Raw genomic sequence first — 26,752 nt, 5'->3', positions numbered from 1 at the left:
ATATAACTTACATAAAATCTTTCCAGAAAAAGGCGGAAAAAGACCTTGTGATATAAAAAAGGGTTCCAGAGTATACAGTGTATAAATCAATATTTCATGCCCGGCAGGATGCATCGCCCAAGAACCTGACAAATGTTAAACATCGAAGGGATTTTCAGCAGTCTTCTCAGACTATGTGAAAGCAGTGCATCTTATTTATGGACAAGGGTCAAAGGTTTTCACTGCCTCACAGTCTGTTTCTCTGCGGCGCAGCTGTACTTGACCAGCTTAGTCCCATTAAAAATGCATACAGATGGAGAATTCACAAATGGAAACTACATTTGTCAAAACACATTCATTTTTAGTCTTTTTTTCCCCAGTTCTTTCTTTTTGGCTAGTTTATTTCTCAGTTTATTGATCTAAACAAATCACATGAATAAAACCATCTTAATGTACATGTACTAGATTTTTAAAAAAGAATAACCAATAACTACAGGAACAACTTTCAGTATAATGTCATTTAAAGGAGACATAATGTGCTCATTTTCATGTTCATAATTTTATTTTGGGTTACAACTAGAATAGCTTTACATGCATTCATGCTAAAAAAACAAAAAAAAACACACATCAGTTTTCTGAAACGCTTTGTTCTGGCTCCTGTCTCTTTAAGGCCCCCCCTTGGAAAATACCCAGTCTGCTCTGATTGGTCGATTCGCAAACACCTGAGCCAGCACTGCTAACATCAAAAGAGCAGCTGTGCTAAATGAATTCTAGCTGCTAGGTATTAATTATGCAAATATATGACATGGTGATGTAGAGTGAAGTCCCGGAATTAAAGGCGGGACTAATGGCGAGGCGTTTCAGGAGCAGTGTTTTCTGTGGGAGAGAGGAGCGTCTGTTGTTGTGACCTTTTTAACTTTTAAGATCTTTCACATAAACACGAACCTAAAACACTGAAGGAAACATTTTAAAAAAGTAGGATAAATATCGTTTAATAAAAATGGCAAAACAAATTCAAAGGAGATGAATTGACGCATCTCTTACAAAATCTCAATGAAAAGAGAACAAAATAAGCACTTTTTCAGTTGTTCTGCACTGGAATACATTTCTGTGTCAGTTTCCACTTATTTTGTCCACCTTCTGAATATCAGCTGTCAGTCTCTGAGCCGATTCTGTTCTCACCGAGGAGCTATCTGGGAGACCTGTGCAGGCCTGTGTCCTTGATGAGGCACCGATAAACACTTGACAGCCATGGCAGCTTCTTGTTTTCTTGCCGGAGAAAGTCACAGAGGCAGCACCTTGCTGTGCGTGTTGACGCTCTTGCTCAAGGAAGTCAGACGGCTCCCCCTGTTCAAGGGGCGCATGTTGATGCTGACGGAGGTGGGCCCGTGGGGGATGTAGCGGCCGCACGACAGCACCTCCAGGGCGGCGTCACGGAACTGTTGGGGAAAGACACACATCAGGGAATCAGTCAAGAAATATACCAGCAAGCATCCTATATGAGCCTCCTACCCCTTTGCAGCTCAGTTTTTACAGCAGATTTACTCTTTATCTGCTCACCTGCTTGTTGGAAAGGAAGTAGATGATGGGATTATACACAGGGCTGGTCTTGGCAAAGTACATGGGCATGGTGGCGAGCAGTGGAGGGATGTAGAGCTCTGGATCCACGACCACCACTACTGACAATGTCGTGTAGGGCAGCCAGCACACAAAAAAAGCTATAATCATTGCCAGGACCATGCTGATGGCGTGCTCATTCTCCTTCTGGCTGGAACGCCCACCCTGAAGCTCCACACTCCTGTTCAGCTGCACGAGCAGAAAGCAAATTCGACACCCATTAAAAGCTGATAACTTGTTTCAGTCTGTAGGTGGTAAATTGCAAACAGAAGAGGATGGTGGCGTGAATTTTAAATCTGGTGCTAATGGCGTAAATGTGTTATAAATATGCAGGAGCCATCGCAGGCTCTACCTTATTCAAGGATTTGAGCACTTTGGAGTAGCAGTAGATGATGACTGCAACGGGGAAAATGAAGCAGAGGAGTGTGTAGAGGACGAGGTAGCTGTAGTTGCTCCAGGATCTCTCCTCCCAGGCCAGAGAGCAGGAGGTCTGGACTCCCTCTGGCCCGTAGGAGCTCCAGCCAAACAGCGGGGCCACCGCCCAGAACAGGCAGAAGATCCAGACGAACAGCAGCCCGATGGCGCTTCTGCGCATGCTTAATTTCAGACCGGCTCTGGGCTTGCACACCACGTTGTACCGCTCATAGGACAGCAAGGTCAGGGTGCAGAGGGAGACAAGACCTAGGACACAGAGCGGAATTAACCAAATAAAAGCCCATGGTGGACTTATTGAAGATTTAACAATATTTCCATGACCCTTGAGCAAACTCCATACTCTGAGAGAACTGGTGAGATGTGTTTGAAAGAGTACCTTGAGACTAAAACACATTCTGAGATGAAGTGAAGGATGAGTGTTTCAACCTCACAAGTTTTCTTTGACAACAACAACAGACCTCCTGGCTCAGACAGAAGACAGAATTGATCTCAGAAGTCTACGGAACAGGAACTGCTCTCTCACTGCTCCACTCACCGAAATAATTGACCGCAAAGCCCTGGAACACGCAGGCCGTGTGTCCAATGAAGAAGGAGCCCTGGTAGTTCGTGATGGTGACGACCAGGGAGCCGCAGAGGCCGATCATGAGGTCAGACACGGCGAGGCTGAGGATGAAAATGTTCATGGGCTGGAGGAGGGACGGGTTCCTCAGCATCACGGTTATGACGAGGCCGTTGTTGAAGACCGTCAGCAGCGTGTTGATGAACATGAGGAAGGAGATGATGCTGTAGCCCACCCGGGGGAAGATGGTGGGCGTTGCAGTCACCAGTGCCTCGGCGTGGATGGACGAAGGATGAGGGCTGGAGCTCCAAGGCGTGCTGTTGCTGTCCATGGTGCCAAAATGAAGTCCAGCTTTGGTGACAGGCCAGAGACAGTGTGCTCAGCTCGGGACACTGCGTCATCGAGCTTATCATTTGTGATCCCCCATCGAACCACTCCCCTCCTCTTATTCTCCCAAGGTGTCAGATTGTGCACCTGTCTGATGGAGAAAGCCCCAAATGCAATATGGGAAATTGCTCCTTAACACGATTTGGAGGGGATTAATCCTAATAAACCCACTGCTGCTGTAATTGTAATTGGAAAGTTGAGAGCGACAAATTAGTCCTCTAAATTAATTTTCAAATTATGAAACATTTCTTCCTTTGTGTTGTTTACACTGCTAATAGAAAAGGGGACAAGAGCATGGTATAGGAATTACCACACATACCTGCTAATTAAACCTAATTACAGAACACTTATGCAATCAGGTAGATTGCTTTTTAAATGCAATGACACAAAAACGCTCAGCAAGATCGTTAAGCCAGTTCCGGTTTTAATAAACAGACACATAAATATGCACACAGAAACACTGATAAAACAACAATGAGGTCTTGGTTGTGGCCACTTGTATGTAAGAATTTCCCTTTTTGTCAAAAATAATTACAAACTCAAAGATTCCAGGTTACACATCCAAGATATTCTCCTCCCAGTGCGTGAGAAAACATTTCACACATTTTCAGCTGAAAAGTGTCAAACCCACCGCCGCTGCCTTCACAGATTAAACAGCAACACTCAGGCTAAATATAGATGCCTTTTTTTTTTTTCCCTGACAAATATTAAAACATCTCTCACTTCTAAAATGACACATACAAACTGCTGTTGTGTGGAACTGGTTACAATCCATAAATACAAACATTTCAGAGCGTAAATGTGCAATTTGTGTCACCGAGTGCAGTTCAAAATGGAGTGAACTAAGATGCTGGCTGGCAAAGTTTGAAAAGCTTGATTTCCATATATCATATTGAGCTGTTACAAAAATATATACATTGCAGCGATGTAAAGATTAAGGCAACACATTTTGAGATGTAAATGTCTCATCTGACAGTCTAGTACAGAAGCAGAGCTTAAAATAAAAAGCAAAGATAGGCGGCTATAGGAGCCACACAGACGAGCCGTGTAAGACTTGATGTGTGACTGCCCCCTATTGTTCACACTGAGTAACTGCATCCTCTTTGTATAATCTCACTACGCTGACTCTCCCTCAACATCGCTCTCAGAGTTCAATCTCTGTAAATAAATTAATCAAGGAGTATGGTTAAGCAAATATCATGAGGTGATTCTGTTGGGAATTGGCGCCTTTACAAATAAAGAGCGACTGATTGGTTACTCAATTGAAACACGCAAACACACATGCAAACTCAAAACAGTCCAGCCAATGTTCCAAATTCCATGTGATGAAAATGTAAAGTGCAAGAAGCACGTGTAATTAAAAGCACTAAATTTGTTCTTCTTCAAGGCCGAATCATCTGAGAGAGTTAAGTAGTTTAAAGCCGAATAAACATCGAAAGTTTGCATGATTGTTGCCAACACACCTTAGGATGTGGCGTGCGTCTCCTAAAATGTCTCAAAACTTGGAAAAAACCTAAGCCATGGAGATCATTACGTTCTGATGCCAGCAGGACCTTGTTCGGGCCAGAAGGGGGACTCGTGCTGCAGGGGAGTGCGGCGTGGGAAAAAGGTGTGCTGGAAGTCGTAGTTAAGCAGGCAGCTGATGGAGGCCATGTAGATGTCAGCGAAGCGCGAAAGCCTGCGCGAGAAGTATGTGGGGTTGTGGTACGTCCGGAAGAGACTCCCGAACTGGCTGTTGAAGATGTCCTTCGTCTGCGCCCTGTCAGGAGCACACAGTCGTACCATCAAGGTTTGGTTAGTAGTGAAGCCGAGAATGGACGTGATTGAAATGATTTTCTTAAATTCTGTTATCTTGAGTATTGTTTTGACATAACAAAGTTTTTTCCTGGTGATAACAGTTTAATTTAACTTGAGAAAACAAAAGATGACATGTTAATTTACCACAAGAAAATAACTTTGCTCTCTCAAGATCACGGGATAATTACAGAGAACTCAATAATGAGTGTCACCTTCATGACTGCCGGGGAGGTTTCTTAACTAAACAGAAAATCAAGGCATAATTCTGAGATACTGTTTGCTGAAGCTAAGTCAATCTTGTTTAATGGCAGACAAAGATAAGACGTCGAACAACTCACATCTGTCTGCTTTCGACAGCAGCTGCTCAAATGAAGCTTATTACAATGGTAGAGGTGACGACGTTATTAAAGCCAGTTTCCCATGAAACTTGCAACCCACCCCACTAATAATAGTGCCGCCTTAAACACTTCCGTATAGCTTAGAGACACCTGTTGAATTCTCTATAAATATGCTTTGATCTTTAGAAAACATAAATTTCTTCCTTTTAAATTCTCTCGAGAAATCTATCTTGTGTTTTGTCAAGATAATGAGACAAATGAGCCCATTATCACAAAAAAACGAGCTTTGTTATTTTGAGGAAATTGCATTAATAAATAATTGCAAGCATGGCCATGCTCAGCATCTTAGGATAAACTACTTCTTCAAGAATGATCACAACTGCTCTTGATTGCCAAAGTAATTACTACCTCATGGCTTCTCTTTCTCTGATCCACTCATCGACGACAGCTTGAGACGCTGGATCCCTGTGGACCTGTTTGGGAGGAGTGCATAGAAGTTAAACTTTGAGAATGGTGCAAAAAACAAAAGACGGACCCAAATTATTTTTAAATATTCCCCCGACCTGCATCTGTTCGATTAGCCCAGTCAGTGCCTGTAACCAGGCCATCATGTGCATGTACTGCTCCGTGTTCATGATCTTGATCTCCTTCCTCAGCTCAGGAATGATGGCGCCCGTCCTCCAGCCGTGTTTCAGCGTCAGATCCTGCAAAAAAGGACCAGTCTTGAACCCAAACTACCATGTACAGATTGATTGGTCAAGTAATTAATAAGAGGGGGTGCTATACCTGATACAGTTCAGTTAAAGTCTTGAAATTCAAATGGTACAGTGCAGCCTAAATTTGAGTTAATCGCTGCTGTTATACCACGCTCGATCTGATATTGCCATGTTGGTCTTCCAGACCACCATAGCTTTGCAACTCGAGGAAAAAAAACAGAAACATACGCACATGGGAGAAGTTTACCCTTTAAACACGTTTAAATTTAGTCCCCTAAACATACACCAGCAGAGACAAAATACTAAAAAGAAACAATAATAGAAATAATAAGTAAAAAGTACAATAATGTGTTTAAAACGGGACAAATCCAACATGAGTCATAAAACTACAACATCAAACACCTGGACCAACATTTATGATGCTGTAGGAGCAACATCAACTCTGTGATATCAGAAAATATATGATATTATAAGAGTGTCATACTCATATTTTAGAGAAAACTCTGACATAACTCAGTGCATATATTTCAGGGCTGTCACTTGTTTTGACAGATATGGCGGTGTGACTCATGAATTTAATGGGGATGGTAATTTTTTTGCATTTTATTTTCACTGTCAAAAATATAAAAAATGATGATGACGCTTGGGTCTCTACCAAAAAATGGTGCTCTCTTACGTGTGGAGAATGTGATTTGTGAGCTGGGGCATCTCTCGAGCACCACTCTTGGCCATATTGCGATTTCCATAATATTTCGATTATGTGTTCAGCCCTAATGTAACTGTAAGAATAAGATAAAAAGAAATAGACTTCAGGCCTCAACTCCTCTGGCTGCAGTTAAGACCGACCCTGCTGAAATGGATCCAGGGAAGTGAGCACATTTGGGGGGTATTCTTCTGTGTGTTTCTGTGGGCAGAAATAAAATATTGCTCCATCCTCCCCACCCATGTAACCCCTTAGCAATTCCGACATGCTTCTGCTCTGTGTCCTCTTTGCAGTAATGATCTCGTCTTCAGGCTGACTGTGAACTGCGGCGGGTATAAACCGCACACGCCATGTTCCATCTTCCTAAATAAGCAAGATGACATGTTTGACAGCCGGCCGCCTGCTACCAGTGAGGCATTATGCCAAAGATATAAACTCTCTCTTTCATTATCACCACTTAGAGCTGATCAGACACACTCATATCCAGGTTGTTATAACTCACTGTGACGTGGTAAAGAGGAAAAAAATAATTAAAAATGATGCCTGTTAGTTTGTTTAGCGCAGATGAGGGGCAGCTGTTGGCGAGTTGCTAGGTGACGGGTATAGAAAGGTAAATAAGGTGCAGTCGTACTCACTGCTGCAGATGCTGTAGGTGTGATATATAAGGACACACTGACGCTCATTAAAATGCCTGTCAACCAAACTCTGTAACTGTGGTTTAATGCAACCCAGTTACTTTTAAACCTTTCTTCTATCTCGAACATTCACTCAGCATCTTTTTGTGCATCTGCTGACAGGTCATTAGGATTTATACTGTTACATATCAAGATTAACTCCCAGAACGCTCTCATCTTAAATGGATCATGGTCAAAGCGGGGCTCGCCTCCCTGTTCACAACATCTTAATCATTTCATGCGACAGTGTTTTGTGTCATTATAATGAGTCCTTTGTAAATACGCCTGGATGCTGCTTACTGCCAAGTCACTGTAGATGTGATCGCCGAAGTAGAGCACTTTGGAACCCCTCCAGCCGGTGAGTCTCAGGAACTCATAAAGGTTTCCCTGCAGCGATCAAACACACATTAGATAAATCAATCATGCCTCTCATTCAGAGGAAAATGGTCAACTGGAACGCTGAGGTGATTCACAATACCTGTTTGTAGATCTTCCCCTTTTCCAACCTGTGAATCCGGTCCCACAGTAACGCACCTTTGTCTGTCACTCGCCTGAATGGTCTAGCGGCAAATATACACAAAGACAAATCTATTTAACATTTGCAGCTATACAATGCAAATACAGTGCACAAGGTGTGCTGATAACCACTGGCTGTGTGACCTAATCACACCTAGTGGGGTCAAAGAGGCACTGCAGGGAAATAGTATGAGCCGCAGGTGCAAACACACTTACTTTCTCCTGTCGTTGAAGAAACCAGGTTTGTCGGCCTGAACGATCACAACGTCAAACAGGTCCCTCCAGTCCTTCCCTACAATGTAGTTCATTCCTCGGTCCCTGAGAAGGACAAAGATTTAAGAAATGACCAAGTCAGCAACATCTTAAAGTGCATCATGAGGGCAAAAAAAGACACTAGAGATCTTTATCTTTGACTATGTTAGTTTGACATAAATAAAACAATAAAACTGCCAGTGGTTACACAACACTGAGATTCTTAGTGGAGTGCTGGACCCAAATTCCCCCAAAAACTTGAAAGGGCAGCATATCTCAAAGGCAAGGTCTTTTTCAACCTGCAAGGACCTTGCGACTCTAATCTCAGAGTATGGACAGGCTGGATACCGCTGATTTGTAATTCCCAAAGTCTGGAGTGAATTGGGAAAGAAAGTTTACGGGTTTTCTGCACCCACGACCTGATAATACAGATCTTAAACTTGAAAACATTGAATCCCTTTGTATTCTCTCTGTGATGATGTTTGATCTGATCATTTTATTGCAACTCAAACCTGTTGTAACTCTTGTCTTTCTGCTATTCTTGGCCGGGTCTCCCTTGTTAAATACATTTTATCTCAATGGGAAGACTGTTGAAAAAGACTTAAACTAGAATCACAGCCTCGCAGATATATTCCTCCGTGCACTGGGCAAGTTGATCTTCCTGAGCTATGGCATTGTATAATGGCCAGAACATTATTATCACTTCATCATTTATCGTATCAGACATTTGTGAAATCTTTTGTCGTAATTGTTATATGAATTCCTGAGTTGTTTTGTGAGGTCACAGCTACCTTGACCTTTGACCAATCAAATCTAATCAGTTTGTCCTTGAATCCGAGGGGACGTGTTTGCCAAATTTTGAAGACATTCTTTAAAGGCACTGTCACCTTCATACGAATATGACGGACGGAAGGATGAAAAGACAACCTGAAAACATAATGTCTCTTACCACGGCTATCTGTGGCACAGAGGCAAAAAAATTAACAAATAATAGAAAAGGCCTGTCTTTTGACTGAATGTTACAAAGTTTTAAATGAAGGACATACTGTAGATTGAAAGCTTTTACACTGAGAAGCCTTTTGAGGTTGGACACGCATAGCTGGCCATTTTGTGCATTTGAGCCTGACTTCAAAAGAGGCTCACAGTCAATGACTTGCATTAAATTACAAACACTCGCAGAGAGGAGCCCCTTTGATGTGTGGTTGCCCGTCTATGAAAGTTTAGACATTATCCAGTGGCGCCAATTAAATATTAGTGCACACAGCGATTTTAATTAATCACGCGTGCACTCTGTCCGCTCGCACTTACACAAAGTCAAATGGGCTGTTGGTAATGAGGAACATCTTTTTTCCATGCTCTGACAGCTTCTTCAGCACAGCGTGGCTCTGCTCACCATAGCAAATGTATTTCTCTGCAAAATGAGAAAAAACAGAGGGATAGAGAGACGGAGCTGGTTGGGTGATTCTGACAAAACCAGAAGCAAACAAAGCTTTTTGTTTGCATATCACAGTCTCATTAATACAGAATTGTTTTTTTCGTGAACAACTCAAATGTGGCAGTGTAATTTCTATATTTTCTCAAACAAAGCAATATAAATCAAAAAACATTACCGATGTCTGCCTCCACGGCTCGGTACATAATGCCCTTGACGTGAACATCTCTAATGGCTTCCTGTGAAGAGGGAGAAGTGAGCAGCCCTCAGGCAGGAAGTCATGACTTTAGTGACACAGCGTTAGCATTCAGCTCCAGTAGCAACGCTTTGCTTCGTACATAAGTGGTTGACTTGGAAGCACAAAGACGGGAGATCTCTGAATACAAATTGAAGATGAAGAAAGCGAGCCCTGGAGTTTAGTTACTTTGGTGACACAGGGAGAAAGTTTCCACAACATTTTCAACAGAGTGACTTGTGCTTTGGACTCAGTGAAAGAGTAAATAGACTCTACCTTGCAAAGTTGCACATTTATGGAGAACTTTCAACAGAACTTTATCATGTGCAAAGATTATTTGATGTGCAAAAAAAGTCAAAGGAAAAATGACCGGGTTAATGCTGTATACTAAATCACTCTTGGCAGGGGAAAAAAAGATTTGAGCAGGGTGTCCTTGAAAAGATATGAGAGGCACTCGTGGAACAGAGAGTGTGTGTGAGGGCTTTTTAATGACAGCGATCTGTCAAGAACAACACAGTGTCGCGCAGAATAGACAGAACTGGCGTGACAGCTGCCCTCAAAGGGAGAACACGGCGCTGATTTTCTCGTCCCTCTCCCTGTGAAGTAGCAGAGCCACCAGAGAACAGACGCAGATGGCTGGAGGCGGGCTTGCTCGACTAAAATAAGACACCAGTTTTCAGAGCTAAAATTAAGACGGTATTGAATGGCTGGAGTATCACAGCACACTACAAACACTTTAAATACACTAGCATTTATGTACGTGTGGAGTGATTTAATATCTTTTCACACAATGGCCCATGGGAGATACAATAAATATGAAAATTCACCTTGGCGGAATATTTCAAATATTGTTTTCTGACTTTCCCCGACACACTGATCAAAGATGGTAGAATAATGAGATAGTGCACCTTCACGTCTTTGTAGAGATGGACCGGCTCATAGTCGATGTTGTGCCTCATGAAGAAGTCATTGACACAGGACAGGAGGGTCATCTCAGGCAGGGAGAATATGTCCATGAACTGTTTCATGGTGTGGCCATGGGAACTCTGCAGGACAGTGATTAACATCATTAGATTCTGTTATTTGTGTTTCTGCAGTGTCTCTCTCGTCAAAGATGAAGGAGGGAAATGATCATCACCTTGCCATAGAAGTCGCTCATGATCTCTAGAGGTACGTGACTGCCTTGGTACATGGCGATTACCTCCTCATCAGGTACTGAATGAAGACCTCTGTAGAGGACACACAAAAGATGTCATTAAAGGATAGGTTCTAACAAAAATGAATACTAAATCATTATGTGCTCATCCTAATGCCGATGGAAAGTATGATGATGTTTTGCAGTCCACAAAACATTTCTGGACATTCATAGCAAAACAGCATTTCAAATATACAGGGATTTTATGTGGACATAAACTGCTCCATACAGCTCGTCTGCCACAATCTCTGGAAGCCCTGAGATCCCAAATTGATATGAAAAGACATTACCTAAACCCTTGGTGCATGGGTGTGCTTGGGCCCCTGTGTGCTAATGCTTTAAAAGGGGTGCAAATGACATTCTTTAAATCAATTTTGGATCTCAGGGTTTCCAGGGACTTGGATAATGCAGAACGAGCTGGAATGCTGTTTCACTGTGAAGCTCTAGAAATGTTTTGTAGATTACAAAGCTTCGCCTGACTTTCCATCTGCATTGGGATGAGAAGGTAAAGAATGTATTTACATTTTTGGGCAAACTGAATAGTTCATACCATGTCATTCATACCAATCAGGTTATAATCACCAAGTGTTGAGTGAATTTCATATTTATCACCAAGTGGTGTGAGACGTTACATGCTGCACAGATACCTGTAGACAGTTCCCAACTGGATGTAGTGAAATGCATCTATCTTCATCAGCAGTGCCTGTTACAAAAAATTCTATATTACCACAACAGTGATGTTCCCATGAGCCTTTGGTACAATAGATGCTAAATATAAAACATACGTTTTTGAGTTAGATAAGCAAAGACCTTCTCACCTTCTGAACATCATAGTGAAGTCCTCTTACTGCAAAATTAGGAATATACTCATACTCTCGCAGCCCCTCTGGATACTAAGACAAAAGAAAATTAACAAGTTGGTTTGAGATTTTCAGTGACAACAAAACAGGGCATTAGATACACTGAGTCTTAGCTCTAGTTCGCCCCCCAAAAAAGACACGTTTGTCCTAGTAGTTCTTCTTATCAATATAAACTGTTTTGGTGTGACTTGCTGAGTTCAGGCAGCTACACATGGACAAGAGGCTACAGCTAACTAAGCTAGCTGGTGTTAGAATGCAGACAACACCATTAATGTTTACATCCTCACACCGTCGCATGAGCTTCTTCTCCATGAGTACATATAAGGCTACTTCTGTGTAATACCTTGAGTAACTGGTTCATGATTTGGTTTTGAGCACCATGAACTGGATGACTTCGACATCTTATTTCAATCAGATTCGAGAGAGGGCAGGCGCCTCTACATCCGGTATCTCCAAAACTTGGCAACTCGTGCCAAAAAAATCTAGGTGGACAAATAGCCCACAAGTAAGAGGAAAATTATGTATTGTTAATTTTGAGGTGAACGGTCCCTTACAAACAGTAAAGCAACATCAAGATTGCAAATAGGAAGGTGAAAATGATTCTTGATGGTGCAACACAGTTGTAGCCAATTTCAAACCTTCTCTGGGTCAATTATGCTGCTTATTAACACCAAAGTTCTTAAAACACATTCAGTCAAAACACAAGTTCCTACAACCAACCTCTTTGTATCACTACTGGTAATGTTTGAGGGGTTAAATGCCTTGCTCATCGGCACAGTGACAGTGTTTTACTAATGCATCCTGATCGGACTTCAACGTGACAAGAAAACCATGACAGTATTTTTTCCTTTTCGGTTCAATTAGTTTACAAAAGATTCCGAAGGTATGCTGAACAGGAATGTGTCTGAACTTCCAGGCTTTATGAGAATCACACCCTGCACACTTACCCTGTGATTAGTGATGAGGATGTCCCGTGCAATGTTGAAGATGAGGGTGTGGAGGTGTCTAGAGTAGAATGCCAGAGTGTAGTCATAGTCGAAGCCGTAGATCTCGATGTCTCGCAGGCTCATCTCATTGTTGGAAAAAATTGTGTCGGGGTCAACTGAGTTGGTGGAAATGACTGGGATCAAATCTAAGAGGAGAGAAAAGCATGAGGTTATTTTACCATTTGGGACCATCATGACCTGCTAGGACAGTCAGGAATGTGTTAGGACCGAAAGGACATCTGATATCCAAGTTTGCTGAAGGTTATGGACAAGTTGCTTTGGAGAACCTGCACTATTTTTCAGTGTCACTACTTACTAAAGAATATCAGTGTGCACAGTTTAGTTGTTGTGGGCACAAAATAGGCCAGTTTCCTGTTCAGAGAAGCCTTGAGAGGAAGGCAAAAATGTTAAACTGTGTGAGGTAAAAGAAGTGGTCTGTTTTTGCTGACACCTCCAAAATCCTCTGTCTATAAACATGTGTCCAGAGCCAAGTATTATCATAAAAATACAAATTACATATTATAAAATCTACTACTGTAATTAGTCATTTGTTCTTCTGCGTTATGAAGATTGGTGGATTAGGGTACTGACATCTTTTAAAAATGTGATTTAAGCGCTCATCCAGGAGTAGAGATGCACCGATCAGGATTTTTGGGGCCGATCACCGATCACCGATCACCAAAAGCAGTATCTGCCGATCCCGATATTGCCGATCACCGATCACAGTGTCAAATCCATAAATTCTTCTATATTGTTGTCTTGTGTAACTTTCATATATTTAATTAATGATTTTTCTTACACAACATTGACATTGTATTATTAAGTATAAAAATTAGGAGATGAGAAAGTATCATGAATTGACCACCGTTTTATTGCAGGCTGAGGCAATATGCAATATTTCACACTCTAGAGACTCTCTTACAGACAACTTGGACTCAGCTTACATAAAGTAACTGTAGCTTACTAGTGGGAATGCAGTCAGTCAGGGTGGGAATTTTGTCGTTTTAGGGGCAAGTCCATTTGGCCTGGTTTTCAGGGGCACCAAGGCCACATGACAGGGCACAAAGGCCACTGAGAAAATGTGTTGATTTACCTTTCAGACTGATACCATGACATCCTAATTTATAATCAGACATGGATTATGTATTAAAACATTTTTTAAATACCAATATCAAATTAATGTTACATTACAAAACAGTTTTTTTAAGTAGGGTTAGGGTGAGGTGAGTTTTGTGACACTACACTGAATATTAGTGTTATTGAATATTTCTCCCAAATAGAAATTCCCCAAAATTATGGCAAAGCACATTTTTTCCAAACAAAAAATCTGTAGAATAACCAGCAGGAGACCACTGATGTGTGGAATGATTTTGGTGACACTACACTCTGAATAATAGTGAAGTTACTGAATATTTTTTGTAGTATCTCTTTTCAGTGTCGCACTTTGTAGACGGTCCCAGCGCCCTCGTCTCACAGACGGCTGATCATACAGACCAGAGTTTATGTCCAGACGCTCGTTTTGATTAACATAAGGTTGTAGCTCGTTGTCTACCTTACTACGGTAGGAAAGAGTCAGTTGTGTTTTAACAAGGTTTCACTTATGAGTTATTGATCCGGGAAGTTCGAATCTGTGAATATATTTCCAACTTTACCGGACTAAATCCTACCACATAAGTCAGTTACGTATCATGTCAAAACCGGCTGCGCTCGCTAGCTGTGCTGTAAGTTTCGTTGTTCAGTTTTGAGAAGCTGCTGCTGTGTCAGAGGCTTTCACGTGGGATCATCGTGATGATGAGACTCCACCTGCGCGAACTGCGGACTCACTGAAGTTACTGTGAGTGACTACTGTGCACTCGGGTGGCTGTAATTAAAGGCAAGCCCGCTTCGCTGACCGGGCCAGGGGCACAGAGGCCACTGTGGCTGTACGATGAGTTTTTTTTTCACGCTGCATCAAGGCCAAAGTGCGGGGCAACAGCAGCCATGGTCACCGTGAAATTCCCACCCTGCATGCAGTCAGGGCACTGTCTCTATATTGAAACGTCATCTGATCGGCCTGATTTGATCTATTTTGAGAACTCCGATCAAAACCGATAGGGGCATTATCGGCCGATTGCGATCGGTTGCCGATCGATCGGTGCATCTCTATCCAGGAGTGGACAGGATCAACTCCATGAACTACAAACTAGATATGGAATATGATTCACAGTTAGTGGAATGATCATTTTTGGATCAAATTAATTTTAAATTTCACTGACTAACTGGTTAAACTCGTGATTATTTGTCTGAACAAACAAACATGTTTTCTTACATCTGGAGAGCAATAGTTGTAGGGCACGGCATCTCTGCAGCACAACAGTCCTCTATAATGATGCTGTTTGTCACACATTTTAACTCTATCAAAACAACTGCAGCTTCTGATTTGGTTACTGAACATAGCTATATTGTGATTTTGGTAATCTTTGCAAACAAAGCTTCTTAAACCCTTTTCGAACATTCTCACACATTCTCAACAAATACAGGACATTTCACGCCTCACTTAGTTTTAACAAATGCTTTTTATTTTTTTAATTTACCCATTTACAAATATTCTGTAAATATCTGGGCGCTACAGGGATCCAGGGTGCGACTAGTTAGGTCCCAGATGCACCCAAAAATCTGTCAAGTGCAACTTAAGTCTTTCAAGATATCAAGAGGTTTATCAACAATTAAAATTAGGGCATTTCATTTGTTGCATGTGACCTTCATGAAGAAAAACCTTTATTGTCACCTCTTCTTCCCAGTTTACAATTATTTACACAATGTGTAAAGAAATCAAGTTAAAATGTATTATACTACTGGGTACCAACCTCATAGAAGCTGGTGGATATGATGGTTATGAATTAGTGGTTAGAGGTTGGACAAAATACCAGAAATGCCCCCCAAAAAATTAATGAAGATGCACTTCAGGAACACAACAATCCACAAAAATATCTGTGGATTCACACTTCCTGAAAATCAACTAAATTTGCATGTTGTAAGTGCAGGGGTACTGTTGCATTACAGTTCGCCTTTTCAGGTGTCATGTTATTTGGTCTATCTATCTATGAGTAAAACAAAGTATGATAGCATATGTGCAGGCTGAGCTGATTGCTTGAGATGCTAGTGAGGCTGTGGAGATGGTATGGTGCATCGATCTGCTGTAAACATCAGTCATAACAGGGTTATAATGAGACAACAGCAGTCCTGTATCTGACGCAGTGCTGTATCTTAATGAATGAACGGTCACTGTTATTGCTGTCCATACCTTCTGTCTGCCTTTTGGTCTCTTTGTACACAGACCACAGCCTCTCTGTCATGTCCTGACCGTCTGAGGAGCTGCTACAAACAGATGCTGCGTAGTTTTGGGCTCTGGGCTGGTTTGACAGCAGTTGACCGACTCCATGTGCCACCGCGCCGAAATTCCGTTTCCAGACGCGAGACCTGACCGAGCGGTGCTGTAAACCGCGTAACACGTTCGAGAAGACGTTCGCCTTCTGCAGACAGTCCCTGTGCCTCAGGAGAGACGACAGGGGTAGAGACAAGGGCGCCATGACTGTGTAGGTCGCGGCGGACTCCTAGCAGACTGCATACAGTTGACGGGCTCGTCTGTAAATACCAAAACTGTCCCCGGACGGTAGCTCTGACGTCACTTCCGCGTTCGGCAAGGTCCCAGCCAACCAGCGAATCAGAGGTTGGTGCGTCTGGAGATCAGTAGAGTGCCTTATATGAGAGATCAATGGCGTCCTTCTGTCCACTGAACAGATGTGATGGGCTACCAGATACATGTATTAAATATGCACGATCCGCAAGAGAAATCATTTATTGTATAGAGTTGCTCTTTCTCTAGCGTTTAAAGAAAATAAAAATGGAAGTAAAAAAAGACATACAGGCCCCTCTGCAGGACAAAAATGTTAGGAGAGAACAACAAACAATCATATGGAGCTAGACTTTTGACTTTTTAGTCTAAAAGTCCAAAGTGAAACTGAATAGCTAGTTATTTCACGACTATCTCATAAGTTTGCCTGAGAAAGTTAACAGTATAAATACTTTATTTTAATTCAAGACTGATGTACTAATATGTTAATAATTACTAATATAATAATGAGTTTATTCATCCAAAGTACGACTTTTTAAAGCAAGATTGTGATCTATGATTCCAAATAATATTTTGACTGGCTCCTTTGTAAATATCTGAGTTTCTATGGAGACAAAATATTATGTAAGAGACTGAATATAATCATTCAGTCAAAATTTAGACTTTTATTTGTCTAAAAGTCCAAAGTTAAACTGAATATCTAGGTGACCTTGACAGTCTCTTAAGTTTTCCTCAGAAAGTTGACAGTATGAATATTCTAATACTATTTCAAAACTAATTACTTATATAATAATAGGATTATTCATCAAAAATATGGCTTTTTAAAGCAAGATTATGATCTATGATTCTAAATACAATTTTAACGGACTCCTCTGTAAGGAGAGAAACTAAATATTACCATATTTAGTCAAACTTTTGACTTTTAGTGGAAAAGTCCAAAGTTAAAGGGGCACTATGTAGTTTTAGGGAAGAAATTAAAACTCAGAATTTTTATATTTACAATAATAATGAGGTAATAATACAAACTCAGTAATATTTTTTTTTTCCATAATGGAATAAACAAGCTGTTTTCAGAGGAAAATAAGGTCCGCAGAGCACTGTTTGAAGCTAGAAAGGTAGCAGGGTGTGCCACATATAAATACAATGAGTTTGTGTGATGAGTCAATTAATTCTGATTGAAAAACTACCCCAAAACCACAGCGCACCTTTAAAATGAATATTTAATTATTCTTTCTGAGTACCTTACTATTTTTATAGCCACTATTTCTTGAATATCTCTTAAGTTTGCCTGAGAAAGTCAACATTATGACATACTTTTTCATTACTCATTTACTACTATAAAATACCAAATTATAAAAAAGAGATAATTCATCAAAGGTTTGTCTTTTTAAAGCAAGATTTTGATCTATGATTCAAAAATAAGCCATAATAACATATTGTCTCATACCATGACCTGCTTATACCTCTCTCTCTCTCTCTCTCTCTCTCTCTCTCCCTCTCTCTCCCTCTCTTACACACACACACACACACACACACACACACACACGCACACACACACACACACACACACTACTATAACTGTAATATGACACCTGAGGACTGATCCTGTGGCCCACATGACCGGATACATACTCGTCATCTGAAAGGCTGGCACAACAATGTGCAAATTTGTATCAAAATTGTGTTCACTTATTATCCAACTATTACTATTACTCTGGTATGACACAGTCTTAGTTGACACAGATTGTGTGTTTGACCAGAAAAGACTGTTTGCCCTCATGTGCATGTTTAACTCACCAACTAAACAGGGCCACCTTGTGGTCAAAGATCAGCGGTGCACATATACTCACCGTTCAATGTATCCTCAAAGTACAATGCATCCACACCTTTGAAGGGAATTTAATACAGGTAGTCTAAATACTATACCATATAGCCTCCATACAGTGTACACATACACTCAACATGACAACATATAATCTAGAGCAGTGAAGTTTATCTGTGTAGCACATTTCATATGCCATAACAGTAAACACCATACATGACAAAGGTTGTACAATAAAGACATATAAGATGGGAAGATATAACATGTGTTAAAACAAGTAGATATGTACCTACTACAGTCAGTGACAATAGCTATATACAATAGTCGTGCTGTTGTCTTCAGTGTCATCAGCACTCAGTGTACCCCTGGCAGTGAAATTGCGTAAGATAATCAAAGTTTATGTGAGGTGTTGACTGAGATTGTTTTTCACTGTGAGAGGTAAATTTTAGGAAGTGATGTGCTGATTATTCATTCTTGGCCAATGGTGTCCAGCCACGATTTTAGGGTATTGACTTATGTTGAGGAACCTGATTGGGCAACATGTACGGTAGACTCTGCCGTGATTGGCCGAAGGTTATGCGTGGTGCGCAGCCATTGGCTGGTTGTCACGGGTTAGATAGAGTGGGCTCTTTTGGTGGGAGCGGTAGCTTGTCAGTCTCTCTTGTAAAGGCAGTGCTGCGCTGCGTGCACTGATCTCCCGGCTTTTGTCTCAGGAGCTGAAGACACACATCGTCAGTCAAGCAGTATCTCAAAATGAAACGAGTGTGGGTGATAGGTCTTCTTTTCGCACTACTAGCCTTTGGTGAGTAGCGGAAGGATTTGCTATCTCGTCTCACTTTTCTTTTTATTACCCAGCGTTTCAGCTAACATTAGCCAGAGCTAGCGTTAACTTGGGTTCGTGCTTCTGCTCTGCTCATTCATGACTGGAGCCTTCAGATATTCGCAGTTTTTCAAGATTAATTGAGCTAATTTCTTAATAAGAGACAACACGAATGATTTTGGACTCGAAACATTTCTAGGAGCAACGTTAAATGTTATTTCTGGAGGCCTTTCTAGAAGTTTCTAGTTGAAACACAATGTATTAATCTGAGGCTAGCTAGCGTAACATATCCATGAAAAACCGTTAACGTCTGCTGCGTGGATGTGAATAAATGTTTGATAAGAAAAAGGCAGCCTGCCTAACGTTACATTATATATTTAGTGACTTACAGCACGTCTTTGTTGAGCCTCCGTATATATGAATTTATCTCTGTTGAATATTTCTCCAGATACACCTGCAATCACGCCTTATATCTATCTATCTATCAATCTATCTATATATCAAAAATTATATTATCCTACTTTTTGTCCCTCGGCAGCCGCTGTAAGGGCAGAGGATGAAGTTGACGTCGATGGGACAGTAGAAGAGGACCTTGGTAAAAGCAGAGATGGCTCCAGAACAGATGATGAGGTGGTGCAGAGGTAGGTGTCACTTTGAATAACTTCACGTTGTCCCTGTTAAGTCAACTGTGTTTGTCTCGATCAGAAAAGGTCGACTAAACCTTAAAGTTAACAGCACAAGGTCAGTGTGACCAAGCTTGTGCACACAAAGGCTCTTGGCAACCCTTGATTTGTAGTGGTGACAAAGCTTTGCAAGCCTTACTGCGCCTCCCTCATTAGAAGTAGGGGATCTTGTGTGCTTTAGCTTAGATACTGATGCCTTAAGGGAAAACAGATTCTCATGTTGTTTGACTGCAAGGATTTGCTGTTGTGTGTCTACCTGCTCTCACCTGTGTGCACCTGTCTGTCCTCAGAGAGGAAGAGGCAATCCAGCTGGAAGGATTGAATGCAGCTCAGATCAAGGAAATCAGAGAAAAATCTGAAAAACATGTATTTCAGGCTGAAGTCAACCGTATGATGAAGCTGATTATCAACTCTCTCTACAAGAACAAGGAGGTGAGCAGGAATAATTAACATTTTGATGAACTGTAATCCATTTTGCAAGACAATTACTATGTTTTTTTTCTTCTATGATACGCATTAACCCTGACGTCTTTGAATGAGTATGAGGATAACTTGTGAATCGATACAAATGGCAATATGAATATATCATTTGTTTGATTTAATCTATTATTATTATTGTTGTTGTTGTTATTATTATTATTATTATTATTATTATTATTATTATTATTATTATTATTATTATTTCTACTTCTACTTCAGGCATACTGTTAACAGTCAAAAACAAACTCCTTTTTTGGTACATCTGTATAATTTTATGTAATCTATTACAACAGATTTGCCACAAAGTCTACATTTAAGAGCATTAGAGTGTTTGTTTTTTGCCAACACTGTCAATTTAAAAAAAAAAACCCACAAGCACACATTAGGATTACTAAAATAACATCTGGCAACCGTAATGGCATTGAGTTTTGAACAAAAATCCAAGGAAGGGTGCAAGCCAGTGGGTCTGCTGATTGGCCTAATACTGGAAGGAAGGATAACCGTGGTGGGCGGCGACTTCAGTGCTTAAGAATCAATATTGTCATCATAACAAGACCGTTTTGGACACATTGTTGAGCTTTCTGAGATATTTTTAATATAGTGTCCATATATTATAATCACTCTGCACGTTCATGTAGGCACACAATGTGCATACAATAAATGTGCTGCTGACTGTTCTACTTAATTACCAACTGGACTGACGCTTTTACAACACAGTTCTTTGTAAAAGTTGCCATCCCAAGTTGTGTTTTTACTTTGTCATGTTAGTTTTCTGAAAGTCAGGACATGGAATCTTGCCTTTGAAAGGAGTTGCTCTGTGTTCAATCTGCACTATCTCGCAGGCCATTCAAATTACAACACATTGGCTCCTGTGCAGCCATGATCTGAGTTTAGTACAAAAATTGCCTTGTGTGATGGACAGTAAAACATTTGTGTGCTAAAAAATACTAAATGCTGTCCTGGCACCACCTATGATACATCCTCTTCAGGAAAGGCTGAACCGATAATCCAATGACTCTTTATCTGTTTCAGATCTTCCTCAGGGAGCTGATTTCCAATGCTTCAGATGCTTTGGATAAGATCCGCCTGTTGTCTCTGACCAATGAGAATGCAATGGCTGCCAATGAAGAGCTGACCATCAAAATAAAAGTATGCCCAAGAAAGGAGATGGGGTGTACATTAACTCTATCTGGTAGTCTTTATTTGTAATGGTTAATAGTTCTCACTCTGTTTGTAACTTCACTGTATTGATCCAATCCCCAGTCTGACAAGGAGAAGAACATGCTCCACATCACTGACACTGGTGTTGGAATGACCAAAGAGGAGCTGGTGAAGAACTTGGGCACTATCGCCAAGTCGGGCACCAGCGAGTTCCTCAACAAGATGACAGAGATGCAGACCGAGGGACAGTCGACATCAGAGCTGATTGGCCAGTTCGGTGTGGGTTTCTACTCTGCTTTCCTCGTTGCCGACAAAGTCATTGTGACATCCAAACACAACAATGGTACTCAGCACATTTGGGAGTCTGACTCGAATCAGTTCTCTGTCATCGAGGACCCCCGTGGAGACACGCTGGGCAGAGGAACCACCATCACGTGAGTTTAAATTTTGTTCCTATTCACCTTAAAATCACTGATAGCAATTTTAGCTTTGATCTTTGTGATCAACTCCTGTTAGTCATACTGCTATTCACACCTCTTACTCCACTGTATTATGCAATACTCACTAATTTGCCTCCTTTAAATGCTGTTTTCCTGTTATTAGTCAATTAAGTATTGACTTTGTAAATAAATTATCATCTTTCTCACCTCAGTCTGGTTCTAAAAGAGGAAGCATCAGACTATCTGGAGCTGGAGACCATCAAGAACCTTGTCAGGAAATACTCTCAGTTCATCAACTTCCCGATCTACGTTTGGGCCAGCAAGGTAATTACTTAAGACACTTCCTTCCTCATTTTGACTCAGACTTGATGACAGAATAAGTTATTTTATGGAATGGCCACATATGGTAATCATTTTCCTCCCCTCAACATAACAGACTGAGACAGTTGAAGAGCCTATCGATGAAGATGCTGAGGCAACAGAGGAACCAGAGAAAGAGACTGACGAAGAAGAGGCTGAAGTAGAGGAAGAGGAGGAGGACAAGGAAAAGAACAAGCCAAAGACAAAGAAGGTGGGAAGTTAGAGAAATTTTCTGATTTAATTTTAATAGAAACTTAAGATTTTAAGATGCGAAATGTATAGCTAAAACATTTGGTCTGAGACCTATGATGTCTCCTGAAAAAACATATGATTATGTGGAGAGGTTGTATAAAACATTTGATTATGCCTCAGCCCTGAATTGATGCTATTTCATTCTTCTAAAAAGGAATATTTTGATGGCGAAACTTTTCAAATGTTTTGTCGTGTTTGTTGTAGGTTGAGAAGACTGTGTGGGATTGGGAACTGATGAATGATATCAAGCCCATCTGGCAGCGACCAGCTAAGGAGGTTGAGGAGGATGAGTACACAGCTTTCTACAAAACCTTCTCTAAGGTAGGCACCCAAACAGAAGTGCTCCGTCAAACAGCTGAGCAGATCGTAGGTTCAACAAATTTTGATTTGGCCAACTCAAACAATTTTCCACTCTTTAACAGGACAGTGATGACCCATTGGCCCACATCCACTTCATGGCTGAGGGTGAGGTTACCTTCAAGTCCATCCTGTTTGTTCCCACTTCAGCTCCTCGTGGCCTCTTTGACGAGTATGGCTCCAAGAAGAACGACTACATCAAGGTATGTCCCTTTAAGTTGAATTTATCAATTATCAATTAATTTATTATAAGGATCTGACCATGTTTATACAATGATATGCATGAATTCCTTCAACTGTTTATACTGGGGTTGTTTTTAGCTCTTTGTGAGGAGAGTTTTCATCACAGACGACTTCAACGACATGATGCCGAAGTATCTGAACTTCGTCAAGGGAGTGGTGAGTGATTTTCTCACTCTAGTGGAGACATAGTTGTGTGCATATCTATCTATCTCTATATAGATATAGAGATAGATAGATATAGATATATAGATGGCACCTACACTGTGATTAATGTAAATTTATTTTTGCCAGGTTGACTCTGATGACCTTCCCCTGAATGTGTCCAGAGAGACTCTGCAGCAGCACAAACTGCTCAAGGTGAGCTTGGCATCCAACATGAAGATGACACCATCTAAGTAGCTGTTACGTCACTCTTTTGCTTTTGTAGTTAGATATTCTATTCGTGATCTTTATTAATTGATCAATGAGGGGATATATATATAGTAATCTTAAAGCCTGTACAAACCTGTGGACACTTAAGTTGTTTAATGCTGCTGGACTATGGATTTCTTTGTGAACGACCCAGGTTGTATTTTCCATGACAGCCCAAAGGCTATGACTCTATACATGTTCTCGAGTTCCTCATATCAGTGTCTCTGCTTCTCTAACAAAGTGCAACAAAAGCTAACATTAGTTTAGAAATGGACACAGAAGTTCCACAGAGCCCCTGTAAATTAGATGCAAAAATACTACTGATAAGCAAGCGGGAAAGCTATCTTATTTACATGTATAAAGCACATATCAAAGTGCTAATTCTGAAGTCAGAAAGGAGAAAGGGAAAAAAGAAGTAAAAAATGAAAACTGAAGTAAAATGTATATAACATAAAGAGTCAGGACTAAACTTAATGTAAAGGTGAATTACAAAAAACATAATGCTTATATTCTCCCTGTTCAGGTTATCCGCAAGAAGCTGGTGCGTAAGACGTTGGACATGATCAAAAAGATCGCAGAGGAACAGTACAACGATAAATTCTGGAAGGAGTTCGGAACCAACATCAAGCTTGGTGTCATTGAGGATCACTCCAACAGGACCCGACTGGCCAAGCTGCTGCGCTTCCAGACCTCCAACAGCGACACCATATTGGCCAGCCTGGAGCAGTATGTGGAGCGCATGAAGGAGAAACAGGACAAGATCTACTTCATGGCTGGTACCAGCAGGAAGGAGGTGAGTGGATGTATTTGTGCTGAAATTACCACATTTTTCAGGTCATAAAATTTCATTGCTTGGTATTGATTGTCTGTGTAATTTACATTCCCTTTGCAGGCCGAGTCTTCTCCTTTCGTGGAGAGGCTGCTTAAGAAGGGCTATGAGGTGATCTACCTGACAGAGCCTGTGGACGAGTACTGCATCCAGGCCCTACCCGAGTTTGACGGAAAACGCTTCCAGAACGTGGCAAAGGAGGGTGTCAAATTTGACGAGAGCGACAAGGCTAAGGAGAACAGAGAGGCTCTGGAGAAGGAGTACGAACCTCTCACCACTTGGCTGAAGGACAAGGCCCTGAAGGACAAGGTAGAGAGATGATTATTTTGTAATATTTATGTCATGGGAAATAAACAGTAGCTGCAGAGGTGATACAGTCTGGCTGCAGTCATATTATTTACTACGATGCTGTCTTTCCCGCAGATTGAGAAGGCCGTTCTCTCTCAGAGGCTCACCAACTCACCCTGCGCTTTGGTTGCCAGTCAGTATGGCTGGTCAGGAAACATGGAGAGGATCATGAAGGCACAGGCTTACCAGACAGGAAAAGACATTTCCACAAAGTGAGTAACATCCAGTTGTCACAGTTGTAAAATGCAAATGTAACGCATGCAGTGGCCTGCCTGACTGTTTCCTGAGCTTACATGGAGATTCTGCTCTCCTCTTTGTTTCAGTTACTACGCCAGCCAGAAGAAAACATTAGAAATCAACCCCAAACATCCTCTGATCAAACAGATGCTTAAGAAAGTCGGCGTAAGTATGGATTGTCACTTTGCTGTATTTGGAGTATTTTAATGTCACCATAATATGCCATTTATAAAATAACTTGATGCTTTTAAACATGAAGTAATACATGTTGCTTCATTCCCATCAAGTAAATGCAGTTTTTCAACAGATCTAATTTTGTAACACAGTCATTACTGTTTGTCACTGTTGATGATTATCATTTCAATCATGTTCTTCAGGATGATGCTGAAGACCAGACTGCATCAGATCTGGCTGTGGTTCTGTTTGAGACGGCCACACTGCGCTCAGGCTACCAACTGGCTGACACGAAGGCTTACGGAGACAGGATAGAGCGCATGCTCCGACTCAGCATGAATGTGGGCCTGGACGAACAGGCAAGTCTATGCCAGCTGCTACATACTGTATCAGTAAAGAAACATTTGCATAGAAAGTTTCAGTTTCAGCCATCAGTGAACACATTCTCGTCTGTCTTGATTAAACTGGTTTAGGTTTGCATTCGAAATGGTTCTACTTCCTCCTTTGTTGTGCTTTTGTCCTTGTAAAAATTTTAAGCATCCATACCTTGTTAAGGTAGCCCAGTCAGCTCAGTAACGGTTTAAGATTGTTGGTGTGTAATGTTAAAAATGATTGTTTGACAGATTGAAGACGAGCCTGAAGAGGAGCTGGAGGAGGAGCCCGCAGAGGACGATTCTGAAGATAAAGAGGACGACCCTGAGGACAAAGATGAAATTGTAGATGAGGAAGACGATGATGAATCGGTGAGAACACTAAACATGTTGTGGCATCTTAAGGATGTAAAGAATTTAGATGCTGGAGTATTGTCTTTTCTGGCTGCTTCTTCATAACTCTATTTTTGTTCTCTTACAGACAAGAACAGACAAAGATGAACTGTAAAGCACTGAAAAGAAGAGCACGTAACAACAACAACAACAACAACAACAGAGTTGGACATGGAGGTGACTCTTGTTCCAGCACCGCTGTGGTCCGACATGTCCTGGGTGGGGGTCCCTGGGTTGGGGTTTTTTAAGGCGAGCATTGTTTGTTTGTTTTTTTTTTTTTTATTACATTCCTCATGACTGTAAATTTGTTAATATTTAACTGACCTGTTTATGGAAAGATGCGATCCTGTCTCTCGATCGAATAAATGTTTCCTGGAAAAAAAGGATAAAGCTCTGTCTGTTTGGTGTTGACACATGTCGAAATGTTAAAAACAATACTGCAGTCGCTTTGACTTGTAGATGTTTTTGCAGTGAAGGTGGAAAGAAATCGGCATGTTGCATTGTTAATGGACTGGTAGTGTGTGTGTGGGGAAATACATGACAAAGGACTGACAGATTGAGGATTGATTGGAGCCAACTGAAATGTGCACTTAAGCAAGTGCTTGTATGGTTAGTTTGGCAGGTATAAAAAGCTGTCTGACCAGAAGTGCTTCGAGTTTGTGAACGCAAATGAAAATAATGTTCAGATTGGTTCATATGCTATGCTTGGGGACACAAACAATTCAAAAGCTAAATGATAGGAGTAAAAATTAGAAGTTTAAACAGCCTACCCTCGTCAACAGTTTGGGTTTTCACTTTCAAAGTATTTTACTTTTTCAATCAGTCTTTCAAAGAAAACCTCTGGATAATGCATTTCAAGAGTTTCAATTTCCTCCATGGCCTGAAACAAATTATTCAAATGGCTCTTTTGAGGTAAAAACCTTGAATCAACACCACTCCATCAGATTTCCAGTTTCACAGCATTCATTGAAACATCAGAAATAGTCTTGATAACTTCCTCAATCTACAAAAAACAATCGGGGACATCCGTCACTCCAGTCCTGTTACTCTGTCCTCTTTTATGACCAACTGGATACA

At 41.1% G+C, this 26,752-nt stretch overlaps 3 protein-coding genes across 3 annotated transcripts; 1 reads left to right on the top strand and 2 right to left on the bottom strand.

Annotated features, from left to right (window-relative positions):
- Positions 1–1,062: 1,062 nt before the first annotated feature.
- On the bottom strand, positions 1,063–2,963 carry parietopsin. The gene is made up of 4 exons (XM_030426675.1): positions 2,567–2,963; positions 1,949–2,277; positions 1,540–1,785; positions 1,063–1,418 (listed from the first exon to the last, which is right to left on the bottom strand). The coding sequence occupies exons 1-4, from the start codon at positions 2,919–2,921 to the stop codon at positions 1,263–1,265; spliced, it is 1,086 nt and encodes a 361-aa protein (XP_030282535.1). The 5' UTR covers positions 2,922–2,963; the 3' UTR covers positions 1,063–1,262.
- Positions 2,964–3,380: 417 nt separating this feature from the next.
- Positions 3,381–16,389, bottom strand: nt5dc3 (5'-nucleotidase domain containing 3). Its single transcript, XM_030425490.1, has 14 exons — positions 15,965–16,389; positions 12,643–12,827; positions 11,654–11,728; positions 11,483–11,538; positions 10,779–10,869; positions 10,549–10,686; positions 9,584–9,644; positions 9,282–9,384; positions 7,938–8,039; positions 7,684–7,765; positions 7,506–7,592; positions 5,676–5,816; positions 5,521–5,585; positions 3,381–4,736 (listed from the first exon to the last, which is right to left on the bottom strand). The coding sequence occupies exons 1-14, from the start codon at positions 16,248–16,250 to the stop codon at positions 4,508–4,510; spliced, it is 1,701 nt and encodes a 566-aa protein (XP_030281350.1). The 5' UTR covers positions 16,251–16,389; the 3' UTR covers positions 3,381–4,507.
- A 2,321-nt stretch (positions 16,390–18,710) lies between these two features.
- On the top strand, positions 18,711–26,061 carry hsp90b1 (heat shock protein 90, beta (grp94), member 1). Its single transcript, XM_030425489.1, has 18 exons — positions 18,711–18,918; positions 19,475–19,577; positions 19,910–20,051; positions 21,132–21,248; positions 21,363–21,694; positions 21,913–22,024; positions 22,137–22,271; positions 22,517–22,633; positions 22,735–22,872; positions 22,991–23,068; positions 23,204–23,269; positions 23,847–24,116; positions 24,216–24,461; positions 24,576–24,712; positions 24,824–24,902; positions 25,115–25,270; positions 25,535–25,654; positions 25,764–26,061. The coding sequence occupies exons 1-18, from the start codon at positions 18,870–18,872 to the stop codon at positions 25,788–25,790; spliced, it is 2,424 nt and encodes an 807-aa protein (XP_030281349.1). The 5' UTR covers positions 18,711–18,869; the 3' UTR covers positions 25,791–26,061.
- The last annotated feature ends 691 nt before the right edge of the window (positions 26,062–26,752 follow it).

Source organism: Sparus aurata, chromosome 8, assembly GCF_900880675.1.
Source record: "Sparus aurata chromosome 8, fSpaAur1.1, whole genome shotgun sequence".
NCBI lineage: Eukaryota > Metazoa > Chordata > Actinopteri > Spariformes > Sparidae > Sparus > Sparus aurata.
Note: the sequence above shows the minus strand (reverse complement) of the source record. Positions and strands in the feature narration are given on the sequence as shown.